At 42.6% G+C, this 27750-nt stretch overlaps 1 protein-coding gene across 2 annotated transcripts in view; it reads right to left on the reverse strand.

Moving 5' to 3' along the window:
- The window catches only part of FBXO21 (F-box protein 21), a 44356-nt gene extending 17160 nt beyond the window's left edge, over window positions 1–27196 (reverse strand). Inside the window, exons 1-9 of one of the 2 annotated variants that reach the window (XM_084648806.1) lie at window positions 26674–27196; window positions 22263–22398; window positions 20985–21079; window positions 16507–16628; window positions 13711–13818; window positions 13234–13370; window positions 12690–12826; window positions 11494–11670; window positions 10549–10681 (exon numbers count right to left, since the gene is read on the reverse strand). In XM_084648806.1, coding sequence (XP_084504932.1) covers window positions 10549–10681; window positions 11494–11670; window positions 12690–12826; window positions 13234–13370; window positions 13711–13818; window positions 16507–16628; window positions 20985–21079; window positions 22263–22398; window positions 26674–26855 — 1227 coding nt within the window. In that variant the 5' untranslated portion in view covers window positions 26856–27196. Of the gene's footprint in view, window positions 1–10548; window positions 10682–11493; window positions 11671–12689; window positions 12827–13233; window positions 13371–13710; window positions 13858–16506; window positions 16629–20984; window positions 21080–22262; window positions 22399–26673 lie in introns of both variants that reach the window. The other variant, XM_084648805.1, reaches the window with a different exon arrangement.
- Between the last annotated feature and the right edge of the window lie 554 nt (window positions 27197–27750).

Below are 27750 nucleotides of genomic sequence, written 5' to 3' on the forward strand. Positions count from 1 at the left end.
CCAATCTTCAAAAACCAGCGTCTGCTCCAGACTGCCGAGCTAAAGAGCCCTTCAGAGTTGTTTCTCATTACAAGCACCCTTAATGCCCACTAATAGTCACTAGCCTCTTAGCCGGAAGGACTGGAGATAGTCCCTTCAAAGCCAACAAACATCACTCCTAATTTCTCAGAAAGGTCAGCGTTGCAAAACATGAGGTACGCCCCTGAAACGAGTGCACGAGCTAGGACTCATAAGCCTTACAACCGTTGAGAGCCAGGAGAAGGGTTCAGGATTCCAAACAATGTTTCTGAGATGGTGGGAGCTTGTTGTTGCTAGACTACCAGATCGCCCTTGTGAGACTATTCTAGAAAAATCTATTACCCAGACATGCGTTACAAAAATGGGATACTCAGTGGGGCCAGAGTCATCTTAAGTAGTCTGATTTGTCTTAAAGGGTCAGGGGAAGCGAAAATGCATCCCATTCCAGTATCAAATGCTTACACACCTCAGCAGCTGTCAAATACCTCAATTATCCCCTGCCCAGCATCCCCCTAATAGCTTCTGCAACATTATGCATTTTCATTACAAAAGCCTGAAGCACACTAAACACTGAAAATCTGGGATACGATAACAAGTTAATATCAAAGTAAACATTGACCTGCTTGACATATACTGACTCAGAGGCAGAGAGGGGACAGGCAATGATCGAGGGCATAAAAATACTTAGACAAGTAATAAGCAGAGGGCTTGGAGGGCAGTGCTGCATAGTTCAAGATCCTCTGCCACCTAATTTCGGTCAAATGTGCTGCATAGGACATGGGGTCTTATTTCCCATTTAATGTCTCAACCAGGAACATCAAATGCAAGAAATCTCTACAAAAGCAAAGTCCTGGCACCGTGATCAAAGCTGTCTCGGATCTTTTGCTATTTAAAAGCGACCTGCTCAATTTTTGTTTTAAACCTTATCTAGGAAGGGGAACTACACAAAAATGAGGAAGTTAGTTAAACAGTAACTAAATGGCACGGTGCCAAAAGTGAACTCCCTGCAAGCTGCATGGAAATTTTTTAAAGACACCATAATACAGGCTCAAATTAAATGTATACCCCAAATTAAAAGACATAGTGAGACCAAAAAAGTGCCATCATGGCTAAACAACAAAGTAAAAGAAGCAATGAGACGAGAAAAGGCATTCTTTAAAAAGTGGAGGTTAAATCCTATTGAGGAAAATAGACAGGAGCATAAACTCTGGCAAGTGAAGTATAAAAATATTAGGAAGGCCAAAAAAGAATTTGAAGAACAGCTACCCAAAGACTCAGAAAGTAATAGCAAAAATTTTAAAGTAATCAGAAGCAGAAAGCTTGCAAAACATCAAAGGGGCCACTGGAAAATCGAGATGCTAAATGAGCACTCACGGACACTAAGGCCATTGTGGAGAAACTAAATGAATTCTTTGCATCAGTCTTCACAGCTGAGGACGTGAGGGAGATTCCCAAACCTGAGCCATTCTTTTAAAGTGACAAATCTGAGGAACTGTCGCCGACTGAGGTGTAACTGGTGCATTAATTTTTCCATAACCACAACCTCATTTTTTTGAGCCATTCCTCTATGGTTGTGTTGTTTTCCTTTTTCTAATGAGAGGCTATTAGTAGCCGGAGCCGATAAGAAGTTAATTCTTCATTTCCTTTTGTGTGACCATTTCCGCTAGGAAGTCCAAGAAGGATTGCCAAAGGTAATAAATATTCAACACTTTGTAACCTTTGGTTACGAATTACAAACCAGTAGTCTTCAACGACTGGACACGTCCACCATATAGGCACGAAATCTGCACTTTCACCACAATTTTTCAAACATTTATCTTCAATCTATATTTCATATACATATATTATACATACATATACATTAACCTGACTGGTATGAGGTACCATTGAAACAGGATTTTAAAGAAATTTTGATTGCGTTACAGGCTGAGGCTTGCTGATCCTCTTTTCCAGATCAAATCCTATTCCTCTGGGGCAATCTTTCTATCCAGATCCTTTTCACAGCATGTCCTACATAGACTTTTTTTGTTAGGAAAGCTGCCGGCAAAGATTGATATAAATTAGTTATATAAAAAATTTTTGTTTCCCAACTGACCAGACACCATTACTTCTATTAAAGTTAACTTTCTGCATAAAACAGCTAAACTGAGAAACAATGCCTCATTTGAAAATACTGATACCATGGAAGAATGGGCCAGTTAGAGATAAAAAATTAAGTTAGAGAAGTTTCTTTACTGAATAGCCAGCCAACGTGGCACACAGTCTTTAAAGCTTTGTAGTTTGTGATCTGGGTTAAGATCTGGATTATTTACAATGGGTGTCATAGAATATCAGGGTTGGAAGGGACCTCAGAAGGTCATCCAGTCCAACCCCCTGCTCAAAGCAGGACCGATCCCCAACTAAATCGTCCCAGCCAGGGCTTTGTCAAGCCTGATCTTAAAAACTTCTAGGGAAGGAGATTCCACCACCTCCCTAGGCAACACATTCCAGTGTTTCACCACCCTCATAGTGAAAAAGTTTTTCCTCATATCCAACCTAAATCTCCCCCACTGCAACTTGAGACCATTACTCCTTGTTATGTCATCTGTCACCACTGAGAACAGTCTAGATCCATCCTCTTTGGAACCCCCTTTCAGGTAGTTGAAAGCAGCTATCAAATCCCCCCTCATTCTTCTCTTCTGCAGGCTAAACAATCCCAGCTCCCTCAGCCTCTCCTCATAAGTCATGTGTTCCAGACCCCTAATCATTTGTTGCCCTCTGCTGGACGCTTTCCAATTTTTCCACATCCTTCTGGCAGTGTGGGGCGCAAAACTGGACACCCTACTCCAGATGAGGCCTCACCAATGTGGAATAGAGGGGAACGATCACGTCCCTCAATCTGCTGGCAATGCCCCTACGTATACATCCCAAAATGCCATTGGCCTTCTTGGCAACAAGGGCACACTGTTGACTCATATCCAACTTCTCATACACTGTAACCCCTAGGTCCTTTTCCGCAGAACTGCTGCCTAGTCGCTCGGTCCCAAGTCTGTAGCAGTGCATGGGATTCTTCCGTCCTAAGTGCAGGACTCTGCACTTGTCCTTGTTGAACCTCATCAGAGTTCTTTTGGCCCAATCCTCCAATTTGTCTAGGTCCCTCTGTATCCTATCCCTACCCTCCAGCGTATCTACCACTCCTCCCAGTTTAGTGTCATCTGCAAACTTGCTGAGGGTGCAATCCACACCATCCTCCAGATCATTTATGAAGATATTGAACAAAACCTGGCCCCAGGACCAACCCCTGGGGCACTCCACTTGATACGGCTGCCAACTAGACATTGAGCCATTGATCACTTCCCGTTGAGCCCGACGATCTAGCCAGCTTTCTATCCACCTTATAGTCCCATTCATCCAGCCCATACTTCTTTAACTTGCGGGCAAGAATACTGTGGGAGACTGTGTCAAAAGCTTTGCTAAAGTCAAGGAACAACATGTTCACTGCTTTCCCTTCATCCACAGAGCCAGTTATCTCGTCACAGAAGGCAATTAGATTAGTCAGGCATGACTTGCCCTTGGTGAATCCATGCTGACTATTCCTGATCACTTTCTTCTCAAGTAAGTGCTTCAGAATTGATTCCTTGAGGACCTGCTCCATGATTTTTCCGGGGACTGAGGTGAGGCTGACTGGCCTGTAGTTCCCAGGATCCTCCTCCTTCCCTTTTTTAAAGATGGGCACTACATTAGCCTTTTTCCAGTCATCTGGGACCTCGCCTGATCGCCATGAGTTTTCAAAGATAATGGCCAATGGCTCTGCAATCACATCCGCCAATTCCTTTAGCACTCTCGGATGCAATGCATCTGGCCCCATGGACTTGTGCACGTCCAGCTTTTCTAAACAGTCCCGAACCACTTCTTTCTCCACAGAGGGCTGTCACCTCCTCCTCATGCTGTGCTGCCCAGTGCAGTAGTCTGGGAGCTGACCTTGTTCGTAAAGACAGAGGCAAAAAAAGCATTTAGTACATTAGCTTTTTCCACATTCTAGGTCACTAGGTTGCCTCCCTCATTCAGTAAGGGGCCCACACTTTCTTTGACTTTCTTCTTGTTGCTAACATACCTGAAGAAACCCTTCTTGTTACTCTTAAGATCTCTTGCTAGCTGCAACTCCAGGTGTGATTTGGCCTTCCTGATTTCACTCCTGAATGCCCAAGCAATATTTGTATACTCATCCCTGGTCATTTGTCCAATCTTCCACTTCTTGTAAGCTTTTTTTTTTTGTATTTAAGAGCAGCAAGGATTTCACTGTTAAGCCAAGCTGGTCGCCTGCCATATTTACCAATCTTTCTACACATCGGGATGGTTTGTTCCTGTAACCTCAATAAGGATTCTTTAAAATACAGCCAGCTCTCTAGGACTCCTTTCCCCCCTCATGTTATTCTCCCAGGGGATCTTGCCCATCAGTTCCCTGAGGGAGTCAAAGTCTGCTTTTCTGAAGTCCAGGGTCTGTATTCTGCTCCTCTCCTTTCTTCCTTGTGTTAGGATCCTGAACTCGACCATCTCATGGTCACTGCCTCCCAGGTTCCCATCCCACTTTTGCTTCCCCTACTAATTCTTCCCAGTTTGTGAGCAGCAGGTCAAGAAGAGCTCTGCCCCTAGTTGGTTCCTCCAGCACTTGCACCAGGAAACCGTCCCCTACATTTTCCAAAAACTTCCTGGATTGCCAGTGCACCGCTGTATTGCTCTCCCAGCAGATATCAGGGTGATTGAAGTCTCCCATGAGAACCAGGGCCTGCGATCTAGTAACTTCTGTGAGTTGCCGGAAGAAAGCCTCGTCCACCTCATCCCCCTGGTCTGCTGGTCCATAGCAGACTCCCACCACGACATCACCCTTGTTGCTCACACTTCTAAACTTAATCCAGAGACTCTGAGGTTTTTCTGCAGTTTCATACTTGAGCTCTGAGCAGTCACACTGCTCTCTTACATACAGTGCAACTCCCCCACCTTTTCTACCCTTCCTGAACAGCTTATATCCATCCATGACAGTACTCCAGTTATGTGAGTTATCCCACCAAGTCTCTGTTATTCCAATCACATCATAATTCCTTGACTGTGCCAGGACTTCCAGTTCTCCCTGCTTGTTTCCCAGGCTTCGTGCATTTGTATATAGGCACTTGAGGTAACCTGCTGATCGCCCCTCTTTCTCAGTATGAGGCAGGAGCCCTCCCCTCTCACGCGCTCCTGCTTGTGCCTCCTCCCGGTATCCCACGTCCCCACTTACCTCAGGGCTTTGGTCTCCTTCCCCCGGTGAACCAAGTTTAAAGCCCTCCTCACTAGGTTAGCCAGCCTGCTTGCGAAGATGCTCTTCCCTCTCTTCGTTAGAGTGTCACTGGTGAGGGAAAAGAACTTCTCTCTAGTTCTACCCCAAACCACAGAGTAGCCTTTGTTAAGGGTAAGTATAAACTTCTGGAGGACACGATTTTTTTAAAAATCATCATCCATGGTAGCCCAGCGAGGTTTGCATTGCCACGATTTTCTTGTTCAATAAAAACCCGGTGTTTGGCTGGGTTAGGGCATCACCAATCCACTACTACTTTGAGCTGGCTGGCATGTTAGTACCATTGACTATTTGGAACAGCTAGTCCATCCTGTTTAAAGATCTGTACAAAGTATCGGCACTCAGTCTTTCCTTATTCCATATAAATTCTAACAAACAGTCTCCTCTGTATTCCTGCGAGGGTTTTATCTGGGATGATTACAAAAATATTTTGAAACAAGACCATGCTTGGCAAAACATTCATTTTCATTGTGACTATTCTTCCCAACCAAGAAATTGCATATTTCCCTCAGCACTCCAGCTCCCCCGTCCCGCATTTACTGCGGTTCCAGTTTGACACTGAAATCTTACAGCTCTTCTAGGGTGTTTGAGATTTGAATTCCCAGGTATCTTATAGGACTTATTGCCCATTTGTATTCAAATGTTTTGTGGAGGAATGACTTCTCAGAGTCTGGCAAATTTATAGCTAGTATTTCAGATTTGGTATAACTTCCTTTAATACAGATTTCAGAGTAGCAGCCGGGTTAGTCTGTATCCACAAAAAGAACAGGAGTACTTGTGGCACCTTAGAGACTAAACACATTTATTAGAGCATAAGCTTTTGTGGGCTACAGCTCACTTCATCGGATGCATAGAATGGAACATATAGTAAGAAGATATATATATATACACACACACAGACAGATAAGTTGGAAGTTGCCATACCAACTGTGAGAGGCAAATTAGTTAAGATGAGCTATTATCAGCAGGAGAAAAAAAACTTTTGTAGTGATAATCAAGATGGCGCATTTAGACAGTTGACAAGAAGGTGTGAGGATACTTAACTTTAGGGAAATAGATTCAATATGTGTAATGACCCAGCCACTCCCAGTCTCTATTCAAACCCAAGTTAATGGTATCTAGTTTGCATATTAATTCAAGCTCAGCAGTTTCTTGTTGGAGTCTGTTTTTGAAGCTTTTCTGTTGCAAAATTGCCACCCTTAAGTCTTTTACTGAGTGGCCAGAGTGGCTGAAGTGTTCTCCTACTGGTTTTTGAATGTTATGATTCGTGATGTCAGATGTGTGTCCATTTATTCTTTTGCGTAGAGACTGTCCGGTTTGGCCAATGTACATGGCAGGGGGCACTGCTGGCACATGATGGCATATATCACATTGGTAGATGTGCAGGTGAACAAGCCCCTGATGGCGTGGCTAATGTGATTAGGTACTATGATGGTGTCACTTGAATAAATATCAGGGGGTAGCCGTGTTAGTCTGGCACCTTAAGGTGCCACCGGACTCCTTGTTGAATAAATGTGGACAGAGTTGGCATCGGGCTTTGTTGCAAGGATAGGTTCCTGGGTTAGTGTTTTTGTTGTGTGGTTGCTGGAGTGTATTTGCTTCAGGTTGGGGGGCTATCTGTAAGCGAAGACTGGCCTGTCTCCCAAGATCCGTGAGAGTGAGGGATCATTTTTCAGGATAGGTTGTAAATCTTTGATGATGCGCTGGAGAGGTTTTAGTTGGGAGCTGAAGGTGACAGCTAGTGGCGTTCTGTTATTTTCTTTGTTGGGCCTGTCCTGTAGTAGGTGACTTCTGGGTACTCTTCTGGCTCTGTCAATCTGTTTTTTCACTTCAGCAAGTGGGTATTGTAGTTTTAAGAATGCTTGACAGAGATCTTGTAGGTGTTTGTCTCTGTCTGAGGGATTGGAGCAAATGCGACTGTATCTTAGAGCTTGGCTGTAGACAATGGATCGTGTAGTGTGTCCTGGATGGAAGCTGGAGGCATGTAGGTAAGTATAGCGGTCAGTTGGTTTCCGGTATAGGGTGGTGTTTATGTGACCATCGCTTATTAGCACAGTAGTGTCCAGGAAATGGACCGCTTGTGTGGATTGGTCTAGGCTGAGGTTGATGGTGGGATGGAAATGCAGAGGCTTTCCCAAACTCTCACATTTCTTTAGATACTAGTTTTAGGGACATATTTGGTTTAGATTAAAATATTACATCAGCAGCATATAAAGCATAAAAAGCAATTTTCTGATGTGTTCCTGCAAGTTTTATTCCTGTGACAGATTCATTGCTCTTTATCCTCTGTGCAAAAGGCTCCATGGCCAATGCAAAAAGTAAAGGAGACAATGAATATCCCCTACCTAGCCTGTCTGTGTAATTCAAGCAGGGAGATTTAATCCCATTAACTCACACAGCTGCTTTTGGGCTGGTGTAAAGAGTGTATCCATTGGGCTGGTGTATCCATTTAAGGAACTGGGGACCAATGTCCATATGGGACATGACTTAGAAAAGTGTGGAACTTTACATTTAATCAAAAGCTTTCTCTGCATCAAGTGACACCAAAAGAAAGGGATCTTTTCTTCATCTGGCATTATGGATGTTTATAAGCACTCTCCAATTTGTCTATCCTTAATTAATCCAATTTAGTGACTTAAGTCATTTGCAAAAGGCACACATTTAAGCAATAGTAAAATATGCATTCTGGTTAGCTCTGTTTGGCTAAGATTTCACATTTATTTCTACAAATGTGACGTACTCCACTGTTGTTGGTTTATTTTTTTTCTATGCTGGCTGGACACTTCGCTAAAAGGGAGCTCTTAAAAATAAAAATTCCACGTCACAGAGACTAGGTGAAAGCACATTCTCAGCTGGAGAAAGATGCTGGGCCCTCTGTCAGCTGTTAGTAACTGATCCTTGGTCCAGAAGTCTGGAATTAACACATGCACAGATGGATGCAGTGCAGGAATCCTCAGTGATCACTGAGAAGGTTGAGGATTTTCAAGGTGTTTGGCAAATTTGGAGCAGTAAATTAGTGATACAGGGAATACAACTTAAGGACCACATCTGTACTTAAGATCAACAAATTGCAGGATAGTAAAGTGGAAACTGAAAATAAATCAACCATAAACCTTCAAATCACTGGCGAGAGGAAGTAAATTGATGGTCTGGGGAATCTGCCACAGGTAGGTCATAAAGCTTAGCTGTCCCATGTTACAGTACATCTGTCATTTCTACTGGAAGATTCCCAGGGAGAATCTTCATTAGCTTGTACCATTTTATTTGTGGGTGAATCTCTTAAATCTGATATTTCCTTCAGACAACAGCAAGCTTGGTGAACAATTTATTATACAAAGGTAGACTCTAGTTACACTACCCAAGCTTACTGAAGAATGCCTGCCAAAGAGGAATTTAGTTATATGGGCCTTTGATCAATAGTTTTGTAGTCAGATCACTTGTCTTTGTAATGAGAAGGGTGTTTTTATATACTCCAAAATTGGTAATGGACAGGTGGTCACTTTGAAGTCCATGAAGACAGGAATTTTTTGGGGGTGGGGTGGGGGGGGGGGGGGTGTTGGAAAGGAAGTGATTGCTTAGAAGTTGATGAAACAACCGCAAGAGGAATGATATGAATGCTATTGAAAGTTTGGGCTCCTTTCGTACATTCTTCATAATCTGAACATGCAGCTATTGAATTTTTATTTTTAAAGGATACTGCAAATAAAGACACGTGATAGAGTTTGGGGAATCTTGTTTTGTTGGATTCCCTTTGACTCCAAGAAATGAACAAGAAAAACCACAGTACACATGTAATGATCCTCCTAATTTAACCACTAACTTTCATCACCTCACTTTGACAATCACTATGTTGGGTAACATTGTGCTGTGCAGAAGTGATTGACGAGATCTGTGGAATATACAGCCACGTATTATTATCCATAATCATCCACGATTGGGGCCCATTGTTCTAGGCACTGCACCAACATATAGGAAGCAACAGTCCTGGCCCAAAGAACAATCAATATGGGTTTAAGATCTAGTAGCAGAGCTACTAATGTAGTGAATGGGTTTATCTTGAGTGGGGGTGTGGGTAAAGTTCCAATGGTAAGTCCCTGATGAGTAGAGATTTACATTTATTTTGATTTAAGAGGTATCCCCCTTCACTGACATGAACTGAATTTTGCTAAGTTATATGCAGCTGCACTGTAACAACATGCTCAACGTAATTAAATGGTTTCCCTAATTATGTGCTTTATACTCAGCTTGATGGAAGGCTTGAGTGACCCAGACAATTTATATGTCCAAATCCTTTCTCCACCAAATTATTTGATATCCTGCCTTGATTGGCATGACTGAAGCATCAGCCCCATTATCCTCATACTTAGGATTCCTTTTGCAGTTCTTTTATTGTGAAAGTAAGTGGGAATGGGTTGAGAGCGCCAAAACACAGTTTTAGTTTAGTTTATAACAGGTAATCCCAAAGATTTACTTTTTTGGGCAATATTTTTCCTTAATCCAGTAAGAGCTCTTACACCCATGGCCTCTATATCATAGAATCATAGAACATTAGGGTTGGAAGAGACCTCAGGAGGTCATCTGGTTCAACCTCCTGTTCAAAGCAGGACCAACCCCAACTAAATCATCCCAGCCAGGGCTTTGTCAAGCCGGGCCTTAAAAACCTCTAAGGATGGAGAATCCACCACCTCCCAAGGTAACCCATTCCAGTGCTTCACCACCCTCCTAGTGAAATAATAATATCCTAATACTTTTCCTAATATCCGACCTAAACCTCCCCCACAGCAACTTGAGACCATTGCTCCTTGTTCTGTCATCTGCCACCACTGAGAACATCCTAGGTAAAACACTTGTGTATTTTACAGCTCTACGGCTGTTTAAGTCTACCTAGACACATGCAATCTTGGTTTAGAGATAAAGTACTAGATATATCAAGAGAATCTGAAAGCCCAAGTTAAAATGAAAAAACAGTTATGGGCAGGAAATCCTAATTTTTGTCTCAGGTCAGAGGCTATCCACAGATATGCAGTGGGAATACAAAAAGCAAAATCTCTTCTATATGCGGGAGATACTGATTTTTGAAGTGTGATAATTCTTTACATGGTTTGTACAACAGAAAAAGCTCTTGGCTGACTGCAACACAAGGTACTGTAGCCCAGAATCAATCTACTGTTTTTTAGCTTACCCCCTATGATAAAATATATGACCAAGTTTTAGTGTACCTTTTCTGGCCAGATTCCCAGGTGGAAGTATAACCTAGCCTGGAGCATTAGATGCTGCACATTGTCCGGATACATGGCCAGGTATAGATCCAAGGAGTCTCTCAAGAGCTGGTAGGACTGATCAGTGCTTTCCCTACCAGCAAAGAAGAAATTCAATTTTAAGGTTAAATCTTCATTTCCTTTCCCTATTACTTCAGCATCCAGGAGACACTGATCAATAAAGACATTACACAGTACTGGTACACTCATCCAATTGGAGCAACTCCAGGGGCTTATTGTTGCTAACAGTACCCACTACTCTGCTAGGATGGAATTGCACTAAAATTGCCCTACCAAACTCTATTCCTTCCCCCTGGGGGGAAAAAAAAATCTCCTGGTTCCAATACCCCTTTCAGAGAATGCACTCTCCAAGCTGCAAGCTTACTTTCTCTCAAATTGTGATATGGTTCTCCTGGCTCATTCATGCTTGGAGCAATTCTTTTATGTTTGTGCTTTTTTGTCTTCTATAAGTAACAGTGAAGACTCCTTAAACAATATGAAGAAAGGTGTTCATAAACAGAAACAGAATTACAAGTCCAATCATGACAGCCCCAGTGTAACCACACGAAGTTGATCATGTGGGATAAATCCATCAGATCTTTTTCTCTACCGGATAGTGAAAACTCTAATATGCCCTAAAGGAAACACAGTCCCTTGATTTGCTTGTCTGAAATATGGTTTACTAAGTACTTTCTATGATACAAGAATATTCCTTTAGAGTGAGTAGAATCATTAAATAATGAGAAATGATGGGTAGAACTGCCAAGTGAATAACTGGTATGGTTTATACCTCATAAAGCCACTCATGACTGCCATAAAGAAGCATATGACTAATCAAAGCAGCATTTTTCAGGTCCACATTTAAGTAAGGCTTTACAATCTTCATGAGGTTTAAGTAAATCTTACCGCTTTCCAAGGTTTAAGAGGTTTCCCACCATACGCTGCAAGACCTCCTTTGAGGTAACCACTCCATAGAACTCCTCTGTTACATGGTGGCCAATCAGGTACTCACATTCTTTCACAGTTAGCTGCTTTCCCTTTCCAAAGGCATCTATGTACATGTAGTCAAAGATGTCTGTGCTTCTAATGAAACACCAAGAAAATAAAACTCAGACTTGGGAGTCTCACTTAAACAGGATTATATATGTGTCCTTTTCAGATGCCTCTCACTCTTGTGTTTAAGTTTGAGGTGAATATTGTCAGTACCTCAGCTCCTTTAGTGACAGAGTTTAGTTTCCTCTTATTTACCTTCTTACAAACACATGGCAAAAGACTACAAAAGTCAAATTATTTTATCAATAGTGCTTCTTCTCCCCAGAGAGGCTTGCAAACTATTCTCAAATTTGCTTTACCTGATGCTATGATATATTAGAAGGCCATGTTTGGCTAACAACAGATTGTTGCACAATGCAGCTATCGGGATGGGAGTCAAATACCATTGGGGTATGTGTAATCAAGTTCACTGTATTGAATGAGATCATTAACATTACCCCTGAAATTTGTACTTCTGGGAGTAACATCACTGCTAATAGCCAATCATTAGGTCATTCGAAGAGTCGCCAACACTGATTCCGAGAGCAGGTGGGTACATGACACAGTAGCGTCAGCTTCTATCAGTTGTGCTGCACAAAGGTTTAAATGAAATGCCTTTAAAAAAAGCTATAAAATGATGAAAAGCAGAAGTGCTACCCCAACTACTGTTATATTTATTCAGGAAGTCTGTTGCCATTCAGAACCCTTTGAGTGAATACACAGCTGTGTATTCACTTGCTGGCTGATGTACAGATTTAGCAATTAAACTCATAGATCTATATTGGACAAGATGCTACTGCATTTATGGATTATCTCAGAAAATACTTCTTGTTTCAGCATTGAAGTAACTTTTCGATTTGCGTCAGAAACAAACATACAATGCTTTCATCATGTGAAAAAACAGTTAACTAGGAACTTTCAACCTGACCTATTTTAACATCTTGTCATCAGAGATGGTTGCGTTACTTGACCTCTCTGCCAACAGAGTTTCAGGTTGGGAAAACTGCCTCCTGGGGGTAAATGGTTTATTGGTCTTCCCAAAAGTCAAACGGAATTAACAGAAATCTTACCCTTCTTTCCCCTGACACCATCTCAGCAGGAAGTGACTAGGAAAGTTGACTGGCTCGAGTCTGACTCCCAACTGCCTGGCAATTGTTAAATAGAGCACAGACAAGCTGATAGGGATTCCTGTCCTACGGATTAACACCTGAAAAATGAGATTAAATCAGAGGGAAGCTTACAAATCATAGGTTATTTAATGCAGGACATTAAAAAATTCAATTTCTAGAGTACCAGGATTCTCAGCGGAGATGCAATTTTATTCAAAATGCCTCAAAATCCACTGACCCAGCAGCAAGTGCACAGAGAGTTAACATACGATACTGTTTACAGCAAGCCACCCCTTTGTGACATTCATAGAATAGAATATCAGGGTTGGAAGGGACCTCAGGAGGTCATCTATTGTCCAACCCCCTACTCAAAGCAGGATTGGTGCATACAGATTTATTTTATTTACTCATCCATGCAAAAATGACAAAAAAGTGTAAGTAGAATTCTCTCTCAAACTTGTACTAGCAGTGGCTTCCTAGGCTGGTTCAGTAAATACACACTTGCCTGGTGAATGTATGAATTCAAGGAGTTGTAGTAATCCATCTCATTTCCTTTGTATTTTAACTGTTCATACAGGACACAATTCACAGCATCCAGTACTTGTCTTTGAAACTCCACATCAGGAACAATCAAGACCTCTCCTAAAATGAATACAGAGTGACAAGACAGAGAGAAAAGATTACTACTTAAGTAATGATACACAGACTGGCTGCTCATTCCTTGAAATAGAACAAACTTCACAGAACACTTCATAACGTTCATTGGAGAGAGACTCTCCTCTTTCAGATCTTAGAGGACACTCAAAAGTGTGATTTGATTGCTGTTCAGTTTGTAATGGCTCCAAGAAAGAAAAGGACACCTCCCAAGCCCCATGTTAGGGCTATTTAAAAATTATGGAGTAAGTTAAACAAAATAAACATTGTTTAGGCAACATAAAGACGAGCAACATCACTCTGAAAGGGCCAACTAGATCACATTTACCTGCCTTTGGAGCCAAGCTTGGATGCCTAGGGTTTCTGGTCCGCAGGGCTTTGCGAACTTTGTCTGTGATATCGTCAACCTGCGCCTGGACACTCGTTAGACAGATGTCTGAGAGAGGATTACAGTACTGGTCAATTAAAACAGCACCTGGAACAGATAAACTATTTAAAAACAGGATTTTGGTCTGTTCTTCACTTTCCAGCTCTTTGTTTAAAAGCACATATTTTAGCAAAACACATTTTTTTAAAATGTTCATTGGTTCTGATATAAAGTCATACCCAAATGCATAAAACATGGAGACAGACACAAATTATATGAATCCTTTGACTTTTAAAGAGACATGTATTTACGTCTTGCAACCACTTCTCAGACTTTCAGATTTTGAATCTCAAGTATGCAACCTCCTTCTCTTTAGGGCTAAGTTGTCCCCCAGTGTCTTGAAAGCAGAAGTAATGGAATCTAACATAGAATAGGGGAAGCTGCACTAAATCAATTCTGGACCAGTCATCTCTCTTCCCTTCCTCTTCGAATCTTTTCAGCAGTTGCTAACTCAAGAATCTCACCTGTAAGGTCTTCCATACTCGCAATCCAATTCCATTTCTGCTCATATTTAACATGTCCACTATTCTTAGAACAGTCTCTCATTTTTGTCCAAGTGTCCTCTGTCAAACTCCTGGAGAAAAAACACTTTTTCCGAGAATCCTTCCTTGGTTGCCTTGTCGCTGCTCTTTCCAAAACCTTCCTATTGTCCAACTTCTTGTCCTGTCTATATTCAACTGCAGAAGATCTCTAAGATCTCTGCAAAAAGGATCATGTCTGTTCTAGTTTTGCAAAGTGCTCTATACATTAGCAGACTAATATGCATGACAAACACACCTCCTGCAATATCAGCCACAGAGTTCTCCTCCAAAAAAGCCCATAAAGTGGCAGCCTTTGGCTTTTATTGCCTGCCCCAACACATTCCCTTCTCTAAAGTCTACCACCACTTTTAACTCATAACACCAAAATAAACTCTCTAAACTGGGTTTTAACTTTCACATTTACTATATTTTTAGAGTACACACCAAGACTGATTGCTTCTCCCCCAAATCTTGGGAAAACCCTGCACTTCCAAAGTCTAAACATATTCTCTCCATAGTTCTCTATTTCAGGCTTACATGACGTAGCTCAACTTTGGGGAAAGCAGGTGTCCAGCAATACTGCAAATTTTCTTTAAAGAGCACTTTTCCCCCACTATTAGAACTTTAAAAGGAGGTTGTTCAGGATTTTATTTTAAATAAACTACACCTAATTTTTAAGAAGCCTAGTGTAGTTTGAGTGCCTGACATTATGCAGCTAACATGGTACTGAAGTAGGCTGCTTGATATTATATAAATACTGTCCCCTGTGACAATCACATAAGTGCATCTCCTAAGACTACACTGGTGAGCAAACATTTTAAAGAAAAATAAGATTACTTGATAATTTAAAGAAATGACAGCAAATGCCTTTTGCAAAGAGTTACCCTGAGGAACAAAGTTGAAAGATAGTTAATAAATGTAGATTTCATTTGTACACAGAAAGAGGTTACAAAACATGGTGTAAACAAATCTTTCATAATGTTTAAACATTAATCTTCATTCTGTGAGCCAAATAGGCATGGAATGTAACTATTTATTCTAAAACATTTGAGGACAAAGTGAAAACACACCAGAAATACTTTTCTAGACAAAATATCATTAAACATATACAGAAGCAAAACTCATTGCAATTCTCATTAAAGCACATTTACTTTGACCAATTACAACAATGCAGCTACAAAGCACATCCCTGCAGCCCCTGGTGGGGGGGGGGGGGAAGCGGGAAGGGAGGGGGCTCCGCATACTGCCCCTACCTGCAGGCACCGCCCCTGCAGCTCCCATTGGCCGCAGTTCCTGGCCAATGGGAGCTGCGGAGTCAGTGCTCGCGGCGGGGGCAGCGTGTGAAGACCCTCCCCGCCTAGGTGCTGCAGGGACGTGACGGCAACTTCCAGAGCAGCGCAGGGCCAGGGAGCTTGCCTTAGCCCTGCTGTGCAGCCAGACTTTTAGCAGCCTAAAATCTCCCAGATTGGCTTTAGTAACCACTGGGAGGTACAGCCTGATTCCGGGAGACTCCCGGCGAAACTGGAAGGGTTGGTAACCCTATCCAGAAGAGACAATGGAAATCCCAACGGCCTGGAAAAGTCACACCCAAAAGACAGCCAGAAGGAGGAGACTCCCCCTACCTTTCTGCAGGAAAGCAGAGCAAAGGTCCGAAGTTGGAGAACAAAGGGGGAAGGTGTCAGGTGTCTGAATTAAGAGCAGGGTACACTGATACAGGAGAAGATTCTCTCCTGGCACTGGGAGACAAAAGGGGAGCAGGGCATGGCAATGCCCTGGCTCCCATCAATAGGAACCATATCCTCTCATGCTAACCTAAAGACTTTCAGACTCTGTATTGCAGGTGATTAATCAATAGTTACCGTGTTCTGAAAAGGCTGCCTGGTGTTACTGCAGATACTTAGAGCACTGTGCCCTAAAGGGGTGGGAATGAGTCTCTCCCAGGACCCTGGCTTGGCTGGATTCAATGCAGGGAGCCCCAGAGACAGGGATCACTGGTGCCTGAAAGCCCAGTTTCTGAGTTGTAGAGGCCACAGCTCTGCTCCGTGGATCTGTGTGGATCCTTGGTTTGGCACACTGCAGAAACACTCACAGGACACTGGTTACAGGGTAAGGCATAGACCAGACCTCGTGAATCCATCACAATAAACCATGAGACTCCTTTCAGGCCAATACTCACCTTCCAAAAATGACAATTGGTCCCCAGGTCGTTCAAGATATGCCTTCAGATTTTTTAAAATATTCTGTTGTCGTAGAAAGTAAAGAATTTTCTTTGCATAGTACTTCCAGGTTAGACACTTCCTGTAGAATTAAACATAAAAATGTAAAGGCCCTATCACCTACTAAATTAACAAGCAATGGCAGAATCTCTGCAAGCCCGGTCATTTCAAAGATCTAATAACCATCGGGGATGTTTAAGGAGGTGATCTTGAATACAGCCAAGGCATACATGGTTAGGGGATTTAAATGCCAACAGTTCCAATTTACAGACACTCATAAATCACATCTATCAGGGTCACCACTGGCCTTTGCCAATTTACTACTAAATGCCTCCTCAAACTCTTCTGTTCCAGAATGTTAACAAGTGGACAGGTCCCAGACCCAGAATGGGAAGGCAGAACTCCATTAATTTTCCACCATAGTTTTATTTCACCCACTATTACTGCCATGTGTTTATCGGACCCAGTTCTGATGGTGGAAGCTGCAAGCTTTCAAGCCTCACAGAGTGTCTGAACTAAAACACAAGTTGGGACAGATTTTGTTAAGCGAATCGGTTTCTCCACACTGTAGGAAACTACCTAAAATGGTTAGCAGGCAGTGTGGTGTGTTACAAATTGTTGTAATGAGCCATAAAACCAGTGTCTCTATTGAGTCCATTATTTTTGGTGTTTAGCAGAATTTGATGTCTAGCCAAGCTCGTCTTTGGAAGGTGTTCTGCAGATTTCAGAACAAGGGCTGAGAGGTCACATATAGAGCAACTGTTTTGTGAAAAGTGTTTGGCCGCACAGGATAGGGTGTTTTTGTCTTATTTTTCTGTGAGTTCATTTCAGAGCATAGCAATAGTCTGGTTTCACCTACACAATTGTTGCTGGGTCATTTGATACACTGGTTGAAGTACACCGCATGTGACAGACGTGTAGGAGCCATAAATCTTGAAAGGTGTGTTGTGGAGGATATTGATCATTGTGGTACTGAGACAGTACATCTGAAGGTTTTGCATCTCTTGTTCTGGCAGGGTCTGGTGCAGTTTTGAGTTGATGTGGAGCTTGCTTCTGATGATGAGACTGGAGAGGTTGGGGAGTTGTTTGGAAGCCAAAAGAGCGGGGATGGGAAAGATTTCTTTGGGGATGTGGTTCCCATCAAATACGGATTGTAACTGTTTGAGGATACCCAATATGGGTTCCAAAGTGGGGTTGTAGGTGACAACTAAGGGTGTGCAGTCAGTGGGTTTTTTCTTCTGTATTGAAGCAGGTTCTCCCAGGGTATTTGGGTGGACCTTTCCAAGATGCAATCAACTTTTCTGGTGGAATGCCCTTGTTTAGAGAAGGCAGTTTTAAGTGTGTTTAGGTGTGTATCTTGAACTTTCCTTTCTGAACAAGTTTTGTGGTATCCGAGTAACTGGCTGTAGATACATTTCTTGGTGTGTCTGGGGTGACTGCTGGATCTCTCAAGGCAAGTGTGGTCATCTGTGGGTTTCTTGTATAGTCCTTTGTAGGGTTCCACTGTTGAAGCTAATCATGGTGTCCAGGAAGTTGATGCTGGTGTGGGAGTGCACAAGGGAAAGTTTGATGGAGGGGTGATGGTGGCAGAAGTTATGGTAGAAATCTATGAGGGAGTTTAGGTTGTCTGTCTAGAAGATGAAAATTATTGATCTATCTCAGGTATATCATTGGTTTCATGGTGCATTTTCCCAAAAGTTCTTCCTAAAGTGGCCCATAAAGAGTTTGGCATATTGGGGAGGCATCCTAATGCCCATGGCTGTTCCCATGGTTTGTGCTAAACGTTTGTTAAATATGAAATTGTTGCAGGTGAGAATGAAATGGATAAGTTTGATGCTGCGTTTAGGGTGGATTTCTGAGTGTTGTAAATTACCTTGTGGGTATCTAAGGCAGACAACAATGCCATCATTATGAGGGATGTTGGTATATAGGCAGAGGACATCTACGATGGCAAGGATGGTGTTCTCAGGAAGGTTGTTAATGTTGTGGGGTTTCTGGAGGAAGTCAGTTTTGTCTCGGAGGAAGCTGAACCTTGTGTCATAAGTAGTTTGAGGATGATTTCTATGAGTCCTGATATTCCTTCAGTAAAAGTGCCATGGCCATTTAGGATGGGTCTGCCTAGGTTCCCTCATTTGTGTATCCTGACTCTGTGTGGGATGAGATTGTAAAGTTTTTCTTGGAGCTGTCTGAGGAAGGATTTGATGGTACTGTATCATTTAACTCCTGTGTAAACGGTGGTATGGGGTCTTTTTGAAATACTTTACAGTAGGTAGTGTCTGAGAGTTACCTGTTTTCCTCTTTGATGTAGACATCACAATACACAGACTATCATGGCACCCACTTTGTCTGGTGGTTTGATCGCTATCTGGTGGTTGGAATTTCAGGGCCGACGAAGTGAGCTGTAGCTCACGAAAGCTTATGCTCAAATAAATTTCTTAGTCTCTAAGGTGCCACAAGTACACCTTTTCTTTTTGCAAATACAGACTAACACGGCTGCTACTCTGAAACCTATAGCTATCCTGTCAGTGGTAGGGACTGTGGCAGATATAACATTTGCTGAGGATTTCAGAGTCAAATTTTTTTCTTAAAGCAATTGATGTAATGATCCGTTGGGTGGTTTTGTCCATTGGTAGGGCACCCAATCAGATTATTTTTTTTCTTATGGACGGTCAGTGGGGAGGTGGTAGTTGTGGGTAGTGTTGTTATGGAGTAAGCAGAAGATTTCTTCTAGTTCTCCACATGCTCGTAAGGTATCAGGTTCTGTGGTGGGGCAGAAATTCAGTCTCTTGGAGCGTACAGATATTTCAGTTCCGGTTAGGAGCAGTCTTGATAGGTTGATGATGCTGGGTTGTCGTTCGGTGTCCATGTGTTTGATCATGGTGTCTGTGGTTTCTCCTGGAGGTTGTACTCTGTGCATTGTGGAGTTGTAATAGTTGGTTCCACTTTTTGTTTTTGTGTTGGATGGCTGTCAGAAGTGGGGTTTGGTTTTGTTTTTAAAGTAGTTGTTTTGTGTTTCCTGCATGATCACTAGGTAGGTCTCCTGGTTTTTTTTTCTTCCAGTGTGTGGGACCATAAGATAGATTTCTTGTTTGAGATGGTCTCTTCTGGAGTATGTAAGGTACAGAAGAGGACTTCTGAGTTTTCTGAGGTCCTTCTACAGAGCTGTTCAGCGTATATGGAGTTGTATGTGGTGGTCAGAGGGTTATAGATGGGAGTCCTCTGGAATGTGCAGTTTCTTACATTTGCTCAGAAAATAAATGTTACTGTTCAGTCTGGCTTCCTTCTTCATGCTGTGGAGTTTCCATTGAAACACATTTGAATTGCTTCCTTGAAGAGAATTCCCTTCTCTTCCCCTGCTCTTCCTTCTCCCCCAAGCCACAGACCAAGCAATTCTTCTCCATCCTGCCAACTGAAAGAATCAAATCTCATAATACTTTATCCTCCACTAATTAATCAGGATGCTCCATAGGGACAGCCCGTTTATTGGGACATTTTCCAGGGAAACAATTTAGCCTAATGATATTGAATGGCAAGGACTACAGCTCAATCAGGCTGTAATTAGCATGAATTCTGCTTTATGGGAATGCATTTGGCGAGTGTAAAAGCTCAAATTGTGTTTAACCAGTTGTCAAATACAAAATGAAAGCCACAATTTTCAACCCAGAAGTTACAAAATAATGTGAAGAGAAAATTAAATGAACAGTTTCATTCCAGTTTGTCTTTTCAAACAGTCCCTTTAATCAGGACAACAGGCAACCAGGAAACATTAAGAGAAATCTACTGTCATTTCAATCACAACAGAAGCAGCTTTCGACTGTTTGTATGCCACTGATAGCACAGCACTGTAATGGAGTCTTGTTTGAATGATAATGCTCACCTCTTCACTGCTCCAGAGATTAACAATGGCAACAAAAATATTTACACAGACAAGAACCAAAGGTGCATTGGTTTGTTTCTACCTTTAATTTAAGTGATCGATGTAACGCTCGTATTTATGCAATTTAACCAAACAGTGCATGTTGTAGTGGCTCAAACAAGCTGATTTCAGGACAAAAGAAGTTATAAGCTGCAATTCCCCACCAAAAACCAGAAAAGCAACAGAAAGGACTACAAGCACATTGTGCCAAAAGCCATGCTTATTGTAGAATATTTAAAGTGTTTTCCCTCTGGAAAGTTATTTCCATTATGCTTGTTCTGAAGTTTAAAAACAAAGAGACAGCTAGTACCTAAGGGAAAGAAAGGTGAATATTAAGATAAACTTCATAATGCTGAGATTTATTAGGCTGTGACATTTATCTGTTTATTTTAAACAAGGGAGGATGAAATGACCCTGAATATGACCAGAGTGCATTCAACACTGTAGGATTCACCTCCACTCAGCTAACATGAAATTAGTCTTTTCCACTTCCATTTCTAACGCCTTTGATTTTTTTCTCACCTTCCTTCCATGTTAAGGATAGACATCAGCTCGTCCTCAAAAAAATGACCCGGGCACCCAAGAGTCTCAATGTCACTGAAGCCATCACAGGGGACCTGGCAAACAGGACACTGTGTTATACACTACAGAACAGTTTACTTTCTCAAGCAGAGATAGGTAATTTCAAAGAACCCAATTTAATACTTTGTATACACAAGTGAAATTGAACTGAAAACAGATTTTCCAGGCCTGGCAAACAAACAGAGTTCTCACTGGAGGGTGCTTATCTACAGTACTTGGCCTCCAATAATTCAAATGACCTGAAGTTTTGCAGTCTTCGAGCTACGATGAAAGATGCATCTGAGTAAACATCAATGACCAGCCATGTGCCCCAGTAAACAAATAACAGGGCAGCAATTCTTCATGTGGGTGACATGGTGGTCCTGTTAGTTTTACACTGAATGTAAAGTTCATAAATGCTACAGAAATGGACATGGAAAATATTTACGTTACTTTTACTTAACTGTAAAACATAGTGCTTTGTGTGTCTATTGATTATATCCACATTATTTCTTAAAAAATGCTTGTCTATCCCCAGTACCCTCCATTCATGAGAGCACATTGTCACACAATCTATAAAAACGGCAGAGCCAACTAATCTGAAAAGAGAGAGAGCTGATTCTGAAGGACCAGTAGGTTTCCAGCTTCTGTCTTCCTGTGCCCTGTGCTGATTGGCTGTTTGCTCCTATCCTCACCCCCCCCCCTAAAGTCCCTTGACATCAGCTTCAGTCCACACCTGCCCCTCCTCCCTTGCCTTATTCCCTTCCTTTCCCTTTAGCTGTTCCCCTCCTAAGTAAACCCACCCAAGGGGGAAAAATATTATGGAATTAACATGATATCTACCACCATCACATTCTTCACTCTGCTTGTGTGTTACACTCCTTCCCCCACCCTACATCCATCTTGTCTATTTGGTCAATAGTGTCTCATTGTTTCCTCATACTTCCCCTTGTATCCATCTGTTCTCTCTTCTCTTACACTTAGATTGGAAGCTTTATTGGACAAGGACAGCTTTCTTGTTCTATGTTTGTGCAGCACTTAGCACATGAGGTCCTGGTCCATGACTGGGGCTCTTAGATGCTACTGCAATATAAGTAAATAATAAGAACAATGGCTAGTAGAAGGAAATGTAAAGATTCAGCCTCTGAGTGAGAAGATGACAAGAAATATGAGGTCAGAGATACTAGTGCACAAACGGCTAGGTTATTTTCAAGTGTATAAATAAATTAGAAACCTTACATGTTCTGAGAAGAATCTTTTGGAGAATGATGCTACAATTCGTTGAGTTTCTAAGCCAGCATTGTGCCGTGCTTTATATTCCTTTAGCCAATTAACGTTGTCTGTCTGGCTATAGTATTTCAGAAGCGATGGCCACCTATGTAACACACACAGGAACAGGTTCAGTGGTTAATACTGCGGCCTCCACAAGACAGTTTAATATTGTAAAATATGTTACTTATTGTTAGGCAGTTAACCATCTGTGACTTGGGTACCTGAGACTAAGTCAAGATGTTATATTTTAAAAATTTATCCACATACTGAAGTAAAAGCAGCAGAGTAGAATTCCTATTCCCCTCCAGTCTGATTATTTCTGGTTAGATTACAGTAAACACAAAGTAAGCATTGTGGGGAAAAGTGCTGAAGAAGCACAGATAACAGAGACTTGAATGGGATTTATGTTCCTAAATACCTTAGGCACTTGAGAATCTCCCCCTAAAGCTTTACAAAATAATTTTAAGTCCTCAGATCAATAAAAGAATAAGCCTATAGTTTAAACTACATATATTTTCTAATATTAAAGACAAAACAGCTTAAAGGTGACGTTGTTCTCACCTAACAGGACTTGAATTCATTGCCCTATGTTTCTCCTGCTACAGCTGAAATCTCTAACGAAAAGGGTATGCAGAATATAGCTCTGGACACTGAGTTAGGTGTAAACAAGGACAACAACTCTTGCAGGAAAATCACAGAATTATGAAATCAGATCTTACTAACGGCTTCTGCAAGTACTTTTAAAGTACACAAACACACACACAAACTTAAAGATGCACCTGTTTTGATCAGCCCTTCAGTTTGAAAGTTAACAAAGTACAAAGCCCCTCTCACTATCTAAGGCACAAAATGTTGTATTTGAAATGAAAACTCAATTGCAATTGTTATTTCTAAGGCTAATATTGACAAAAGCACTTGCCCCAATAAACTGGCATCATTTGAGACACCTTGCTGAGTGGCAGCCCCAGTCTAAGAGAATAAGAACTAGCACAATGATACCTATGACAACTCAAAAGACACAGAAAAATCAGCTGCTTAATGAAGGTGTTTAAAAGATGAAGCAGAACTGCACTCAGTACAGCTGAAATACTGTGTGCCGTTTCTTAAGATAAGAGGTCACTTGTAACTTGTAATTTTTAATATTTATTTTAAAAATTGTATCAGAATGTTACAAGTTTTCATGCACCCTTGTTTCCCATCACAAATCCGAAAAGTAAAGATCTAGGTTTTCTTCAAGCAATGACATGACTTGCCTTAAATAAAATGTGTTCAGATTCTTAAAATAATGAATGACATGTTTTATTTCTATTTAATAGATATTAACCAAGTCAATGTGTAACTATACTATTTGAACTAAAACATATGGAGAATATTTTACTATTAGTTAAAAGTAACGCTACCCTGAATTTGCTGGCACACAAATTTAGAGGCTAGCCAAATACACTTGTATTTCTATAGTATCTTTCATTCTAATGGATCCCCAATTACTCACCCATGACTAAAATGCAGCCACATTGCAACAATACTAACAACTGTTTATTTTAGGGTGGTAAGTAAAGAATAATTTGTCCAACTAAAATTACAGTGAGAATTTGAGAGAGAGAAAATGTAATTACTCAAAATGGAATCTGGCCAGGATTACAAGGTCAATATCTAAACTCTAGCCAAAAGTTCTATTATCAAATAAGTGGATGCTACTGCAACATGAGCATCTACTAAACACTCACCATAATCAATTTCAAGAATGGCTCTGAACCATTCTAAAAGTTCAGGCTCGCTCCTGAAATTATAACTACTGAGTTGATGAACATATCCGGCTACCTACCCAAAGTCATAGCTTGCTGAACTGATGAACTAACTATTGTTCAGTAGCCTCTTTCACAGGTGGAGAAAGAATAGTTTCATTTACTAACCTAAATTTTAGAAGCCAACTGGCAGTTAGAGAAAGCAACACTGCCAGAAGGATGTGGAAAAATTGGAAAGAGTCCAGCGGAGGACAACAAAAATGATTAGGGGACTGGAACACATGACTTATGAGGAGAGGCTCAGGGAACCTGGATTGTTGAGTTTGCAGAAGAGAAGAATGAGGGGAGATTTGTTAGCTGCTTTCAACTACCTGAAACGGGGTTCCAAAGAGGATGGATCTAGACTGTTCTCAGTGGTAGCAGATGACAGGACAAGGAGTAATGGTCTCAAGTTGCAGTGGGGGTGGTTTAGGTTGGATATTAGGAAAAACTTTTTCACTAGGAGGGTGGTGAAGCACTGGAATGTGTTACCTAGTGAGGTGGTGGAATCTCCTTCCTTTGAGGTTTTTAAGGTCAGGCTTGACAAAACCCTGGCTGGGATGATTTAGTTGGGGATTGGTCCTGCTTTGAGCAGGGGGTTTGACTAGACGACCTCCTGAGGTCCCTTCCAACCCTGATATTCTATGAAGACAACTGGGTTTTTTTTTGTGCCAAGACATGAACAAAACCAAGTATCAGATTCATTTATTCTAATCTAGAAAGCCCAATAGCTGTAGTGAATTATAGAGATTCATCACAGATTATATAGTGATTTTAGCCCTTGGAACAGTAAATTGTATGTTCAAACTGAAATTTTATATGTTAAAAATTAATTTGAGAACATTTATCATCTATTGAGTTTATGATTTCTGAGAAAGTGAAACGAGCAGATGTAATCTCTTGCACTATCCAATTTGGCAGCCCTCAAAACCAATTTTATTGACAATAGCTTATATTGAAAGCCTTCTGAACTACACACATACTTATTTCAGAGTAGCAGCTGTGTTAGTCTGTATTCCTTTTCTTTTTACACATACTTATCTATTTCAACCAATGCTTGTGACTGACAACATTATTTTCCTTGTTTCACCAAGCTAGAATCTCGATGGGGCAGGGCAGAAGAGTTCCCTAATTTGCCTTTTGTCCTTTCCATCAGAGATCAGCAAAAGATATTTTACTAGCTTTGTTTGCCATTTTGAGCTACAGTTGAGATGCAATACACATTATGGACTCCCGATTACAAAAACAAATGTAACATTTCTTATGTTACTAAAAGGGCATTAGTCTATGTGTACGCTTCTTCACATGAAATCATGTTGAGTATGATGCTTCTGATTCAGAGAAAATAGGGTCACCTAAGAATAACATGTCCTGTTTATTGGATTTTACCACCAAAATTTCTGGAGTGAGTAGCACTGAGTCACATGCATCTGACAGGTGCATCATTGCCCTCTAATTCTCTCTCTCTCTTTCTCCAAACTAGAGCTGGGCAAAAAAATTTCCAGCAAACAGTAAACTTGCCAAAAATACACGTTTTAAGACAAACTATTTATGAATTCAGGTCAAATTAGATGAATAGCTTTGGCAAAACAAAATGAAATATTGAAAAGGAATTTCATTTAGAAATTTAACTATTTTTTAACAGACAGCAGCAAAACAGAGTGCAATCTAAAAATGACCCAAAAAGGAAAACCACCACCACATTCTGGGTCCATCAAAACCTTTTGCTGAACCTAAAACAAAAAATTATGGGGGTGGAGGCTGACATGAAAAAATTGAACTAGTGAATATTTTTAAATATTTTTTTCCAGATTTTTTTGGTTCAGCCCCAGAAACAGAAAATCAATTATTCACTCAACTCATTTTATTCCACATTTCAGCACCCTGGAAGTACATCTACATTCCAATTAAAAACACACATGGTTGACCGGCGTCAGCCAACTTGGGCTTGCAAGGCTAAAGCTACGGGGCTGTAAAGCTGCAGTGTAGATGTTTGGGCTGGAGCCTGAGCCCTGAGGAGGGAGCATCTACACTCCAGTTTTACAGCGGTGCAGTCCCAGTGTGAGTCAGTGAAGACAGGCCAGCAGCAGGTGTTTAACTGCAGTGTAGATATATCCAGGATACTGTACACAGGGTGTTCTCCCAGGGAAGCCTTGACTGGGTGTCTACACAGCCTCCTAAACCCAGGCTCAGACTCAGGTTTGAGCCCAACCCCCAGTCTGTCCACACACAGATCAGTCTGACTTGAGTCAGCAAATGCCCAGGGCCAAGGACCCGACTGGAGGGTAGGTCAGAGCCTGAAACTCCGCCCCCCCGGCTGGGTCAGACCCGGCGCCCCCCGGCTGGGTCAGACCCGGCGCCGGGTCTGCCTCTGCGCCCCCCCGCGGCTGGGTCGGAACCAGCTCCGCCTCTGCGCCCCCCCGGCTCTGCCTCTGCGCCCCCCCGCGGCTGGGTCGGAACCGGCTCCCCCCCCGGCTCTGCCTCTGCGCCCCCCCGCGGCTGGGTCGGAACCGGCTCCCCCCCCCGGCTCTGCCTCTGCGCCCCCCCGCGGCTGGGTCGGAACCGGCTCCCCCCGTCTCGGCCTCGGCGCTCACCGGAGGCGGAAGCGCTCCCGCCAGACCTTGCCGCGGGCCTGGCACGCCTCCCGCAGCCGGCGGCAGGTGCAGGAGACGCGGCCGATGTCGGCGGCGCTCAGGACCCCACAGCACAGGATCAGCTCCAGCAGCTCCCCGGGCAGGTCGGTGAGGCCCGTCCCGCCGGCCTCCGCCGCCGCCATCTTGGCTGTTTACCTGGGCGCGTGACCCGCACGCCGCGCCGCCCCGCCCCCTCGGCAGCGCGGCCGGGACCCGCAGGGGTAGGGAGCGTCTGCAAAGTCCGATTCCAAGAGAGGCGCAGAGCAAAGGCTGCGTGCCCAGCCGCGCCTCAGGGGCAGAGGAGTTAGGGAGCATCTGCAAAGTTCATGCTCCCCGAGAGGCGCAAAGCAGGGTGCAGGGCCCACCCACAAGCAGGCAGAAGAGCTGCTCAGGCTGAGGACTGCAGGAGGCGTTCGCGTTGCCCATTGCAACAGCGCCTAGGTTCTTGAGCTGAAAGCGAGTCCAGGGTTCTGGATCTGACTTCGAGTTCCCAACGTGAGCCCGGGTTCTGGATCTGACTTCGAGTTCCCAACGTGAGCCTGGGTTCTGGATCAGAATTTGAGTTCCCAACGTGAGTCCAGCTTCTGGATCTGAATTTGAGTTCCCGACGTGAGCCCCGGTTCTTGATCTGAATTTGAGTTCCCGACGTGAGCCCCGGTTCTCGATCTGAATTTGAGTTCCCAATGTGGGTCCAGGTTCTGGATCTGAATTTGAGTTCCCGACGTGAGCCTGGGTTCTGGATCTGAATTTGAGTTCCCGACGTGAGCCCCAGTTCTCAATCTGAATTTGAGTTCCTGACGTGAGCCCCGGTTCTCGATCTGAATTTGAGTTCCTGACGTGAGCCCGGGTTCTGGATCTGAATTTGAGTTCCCAACGTGAGCCTGGGTTCTTGATCTGAATTCCAGGTCTAGATCTGAGCCCGGGTTCTCGATCTGAGCTCAGGTTCCTTTTTCAATATGTTCTGCCAGCACTAAGGTTGCCAGGCCTCCAGTTTTCGACAGGAACGCCAGGTCAAAAAGGGACCCTTGCGGCTCCTGT

Source organism: Lepidochelys olivacea, assembly GCF_965140295.1.
Source record: "Lepidochelys olivacea isolate rLepOli2 genome assembly, chromosome: 15".
Lineage (NCBI taxonomy): Eukaryota > Metazoa > Chordata > Testudines > Cheloniidae > Lepidochelys > Lepidochelys olivacea.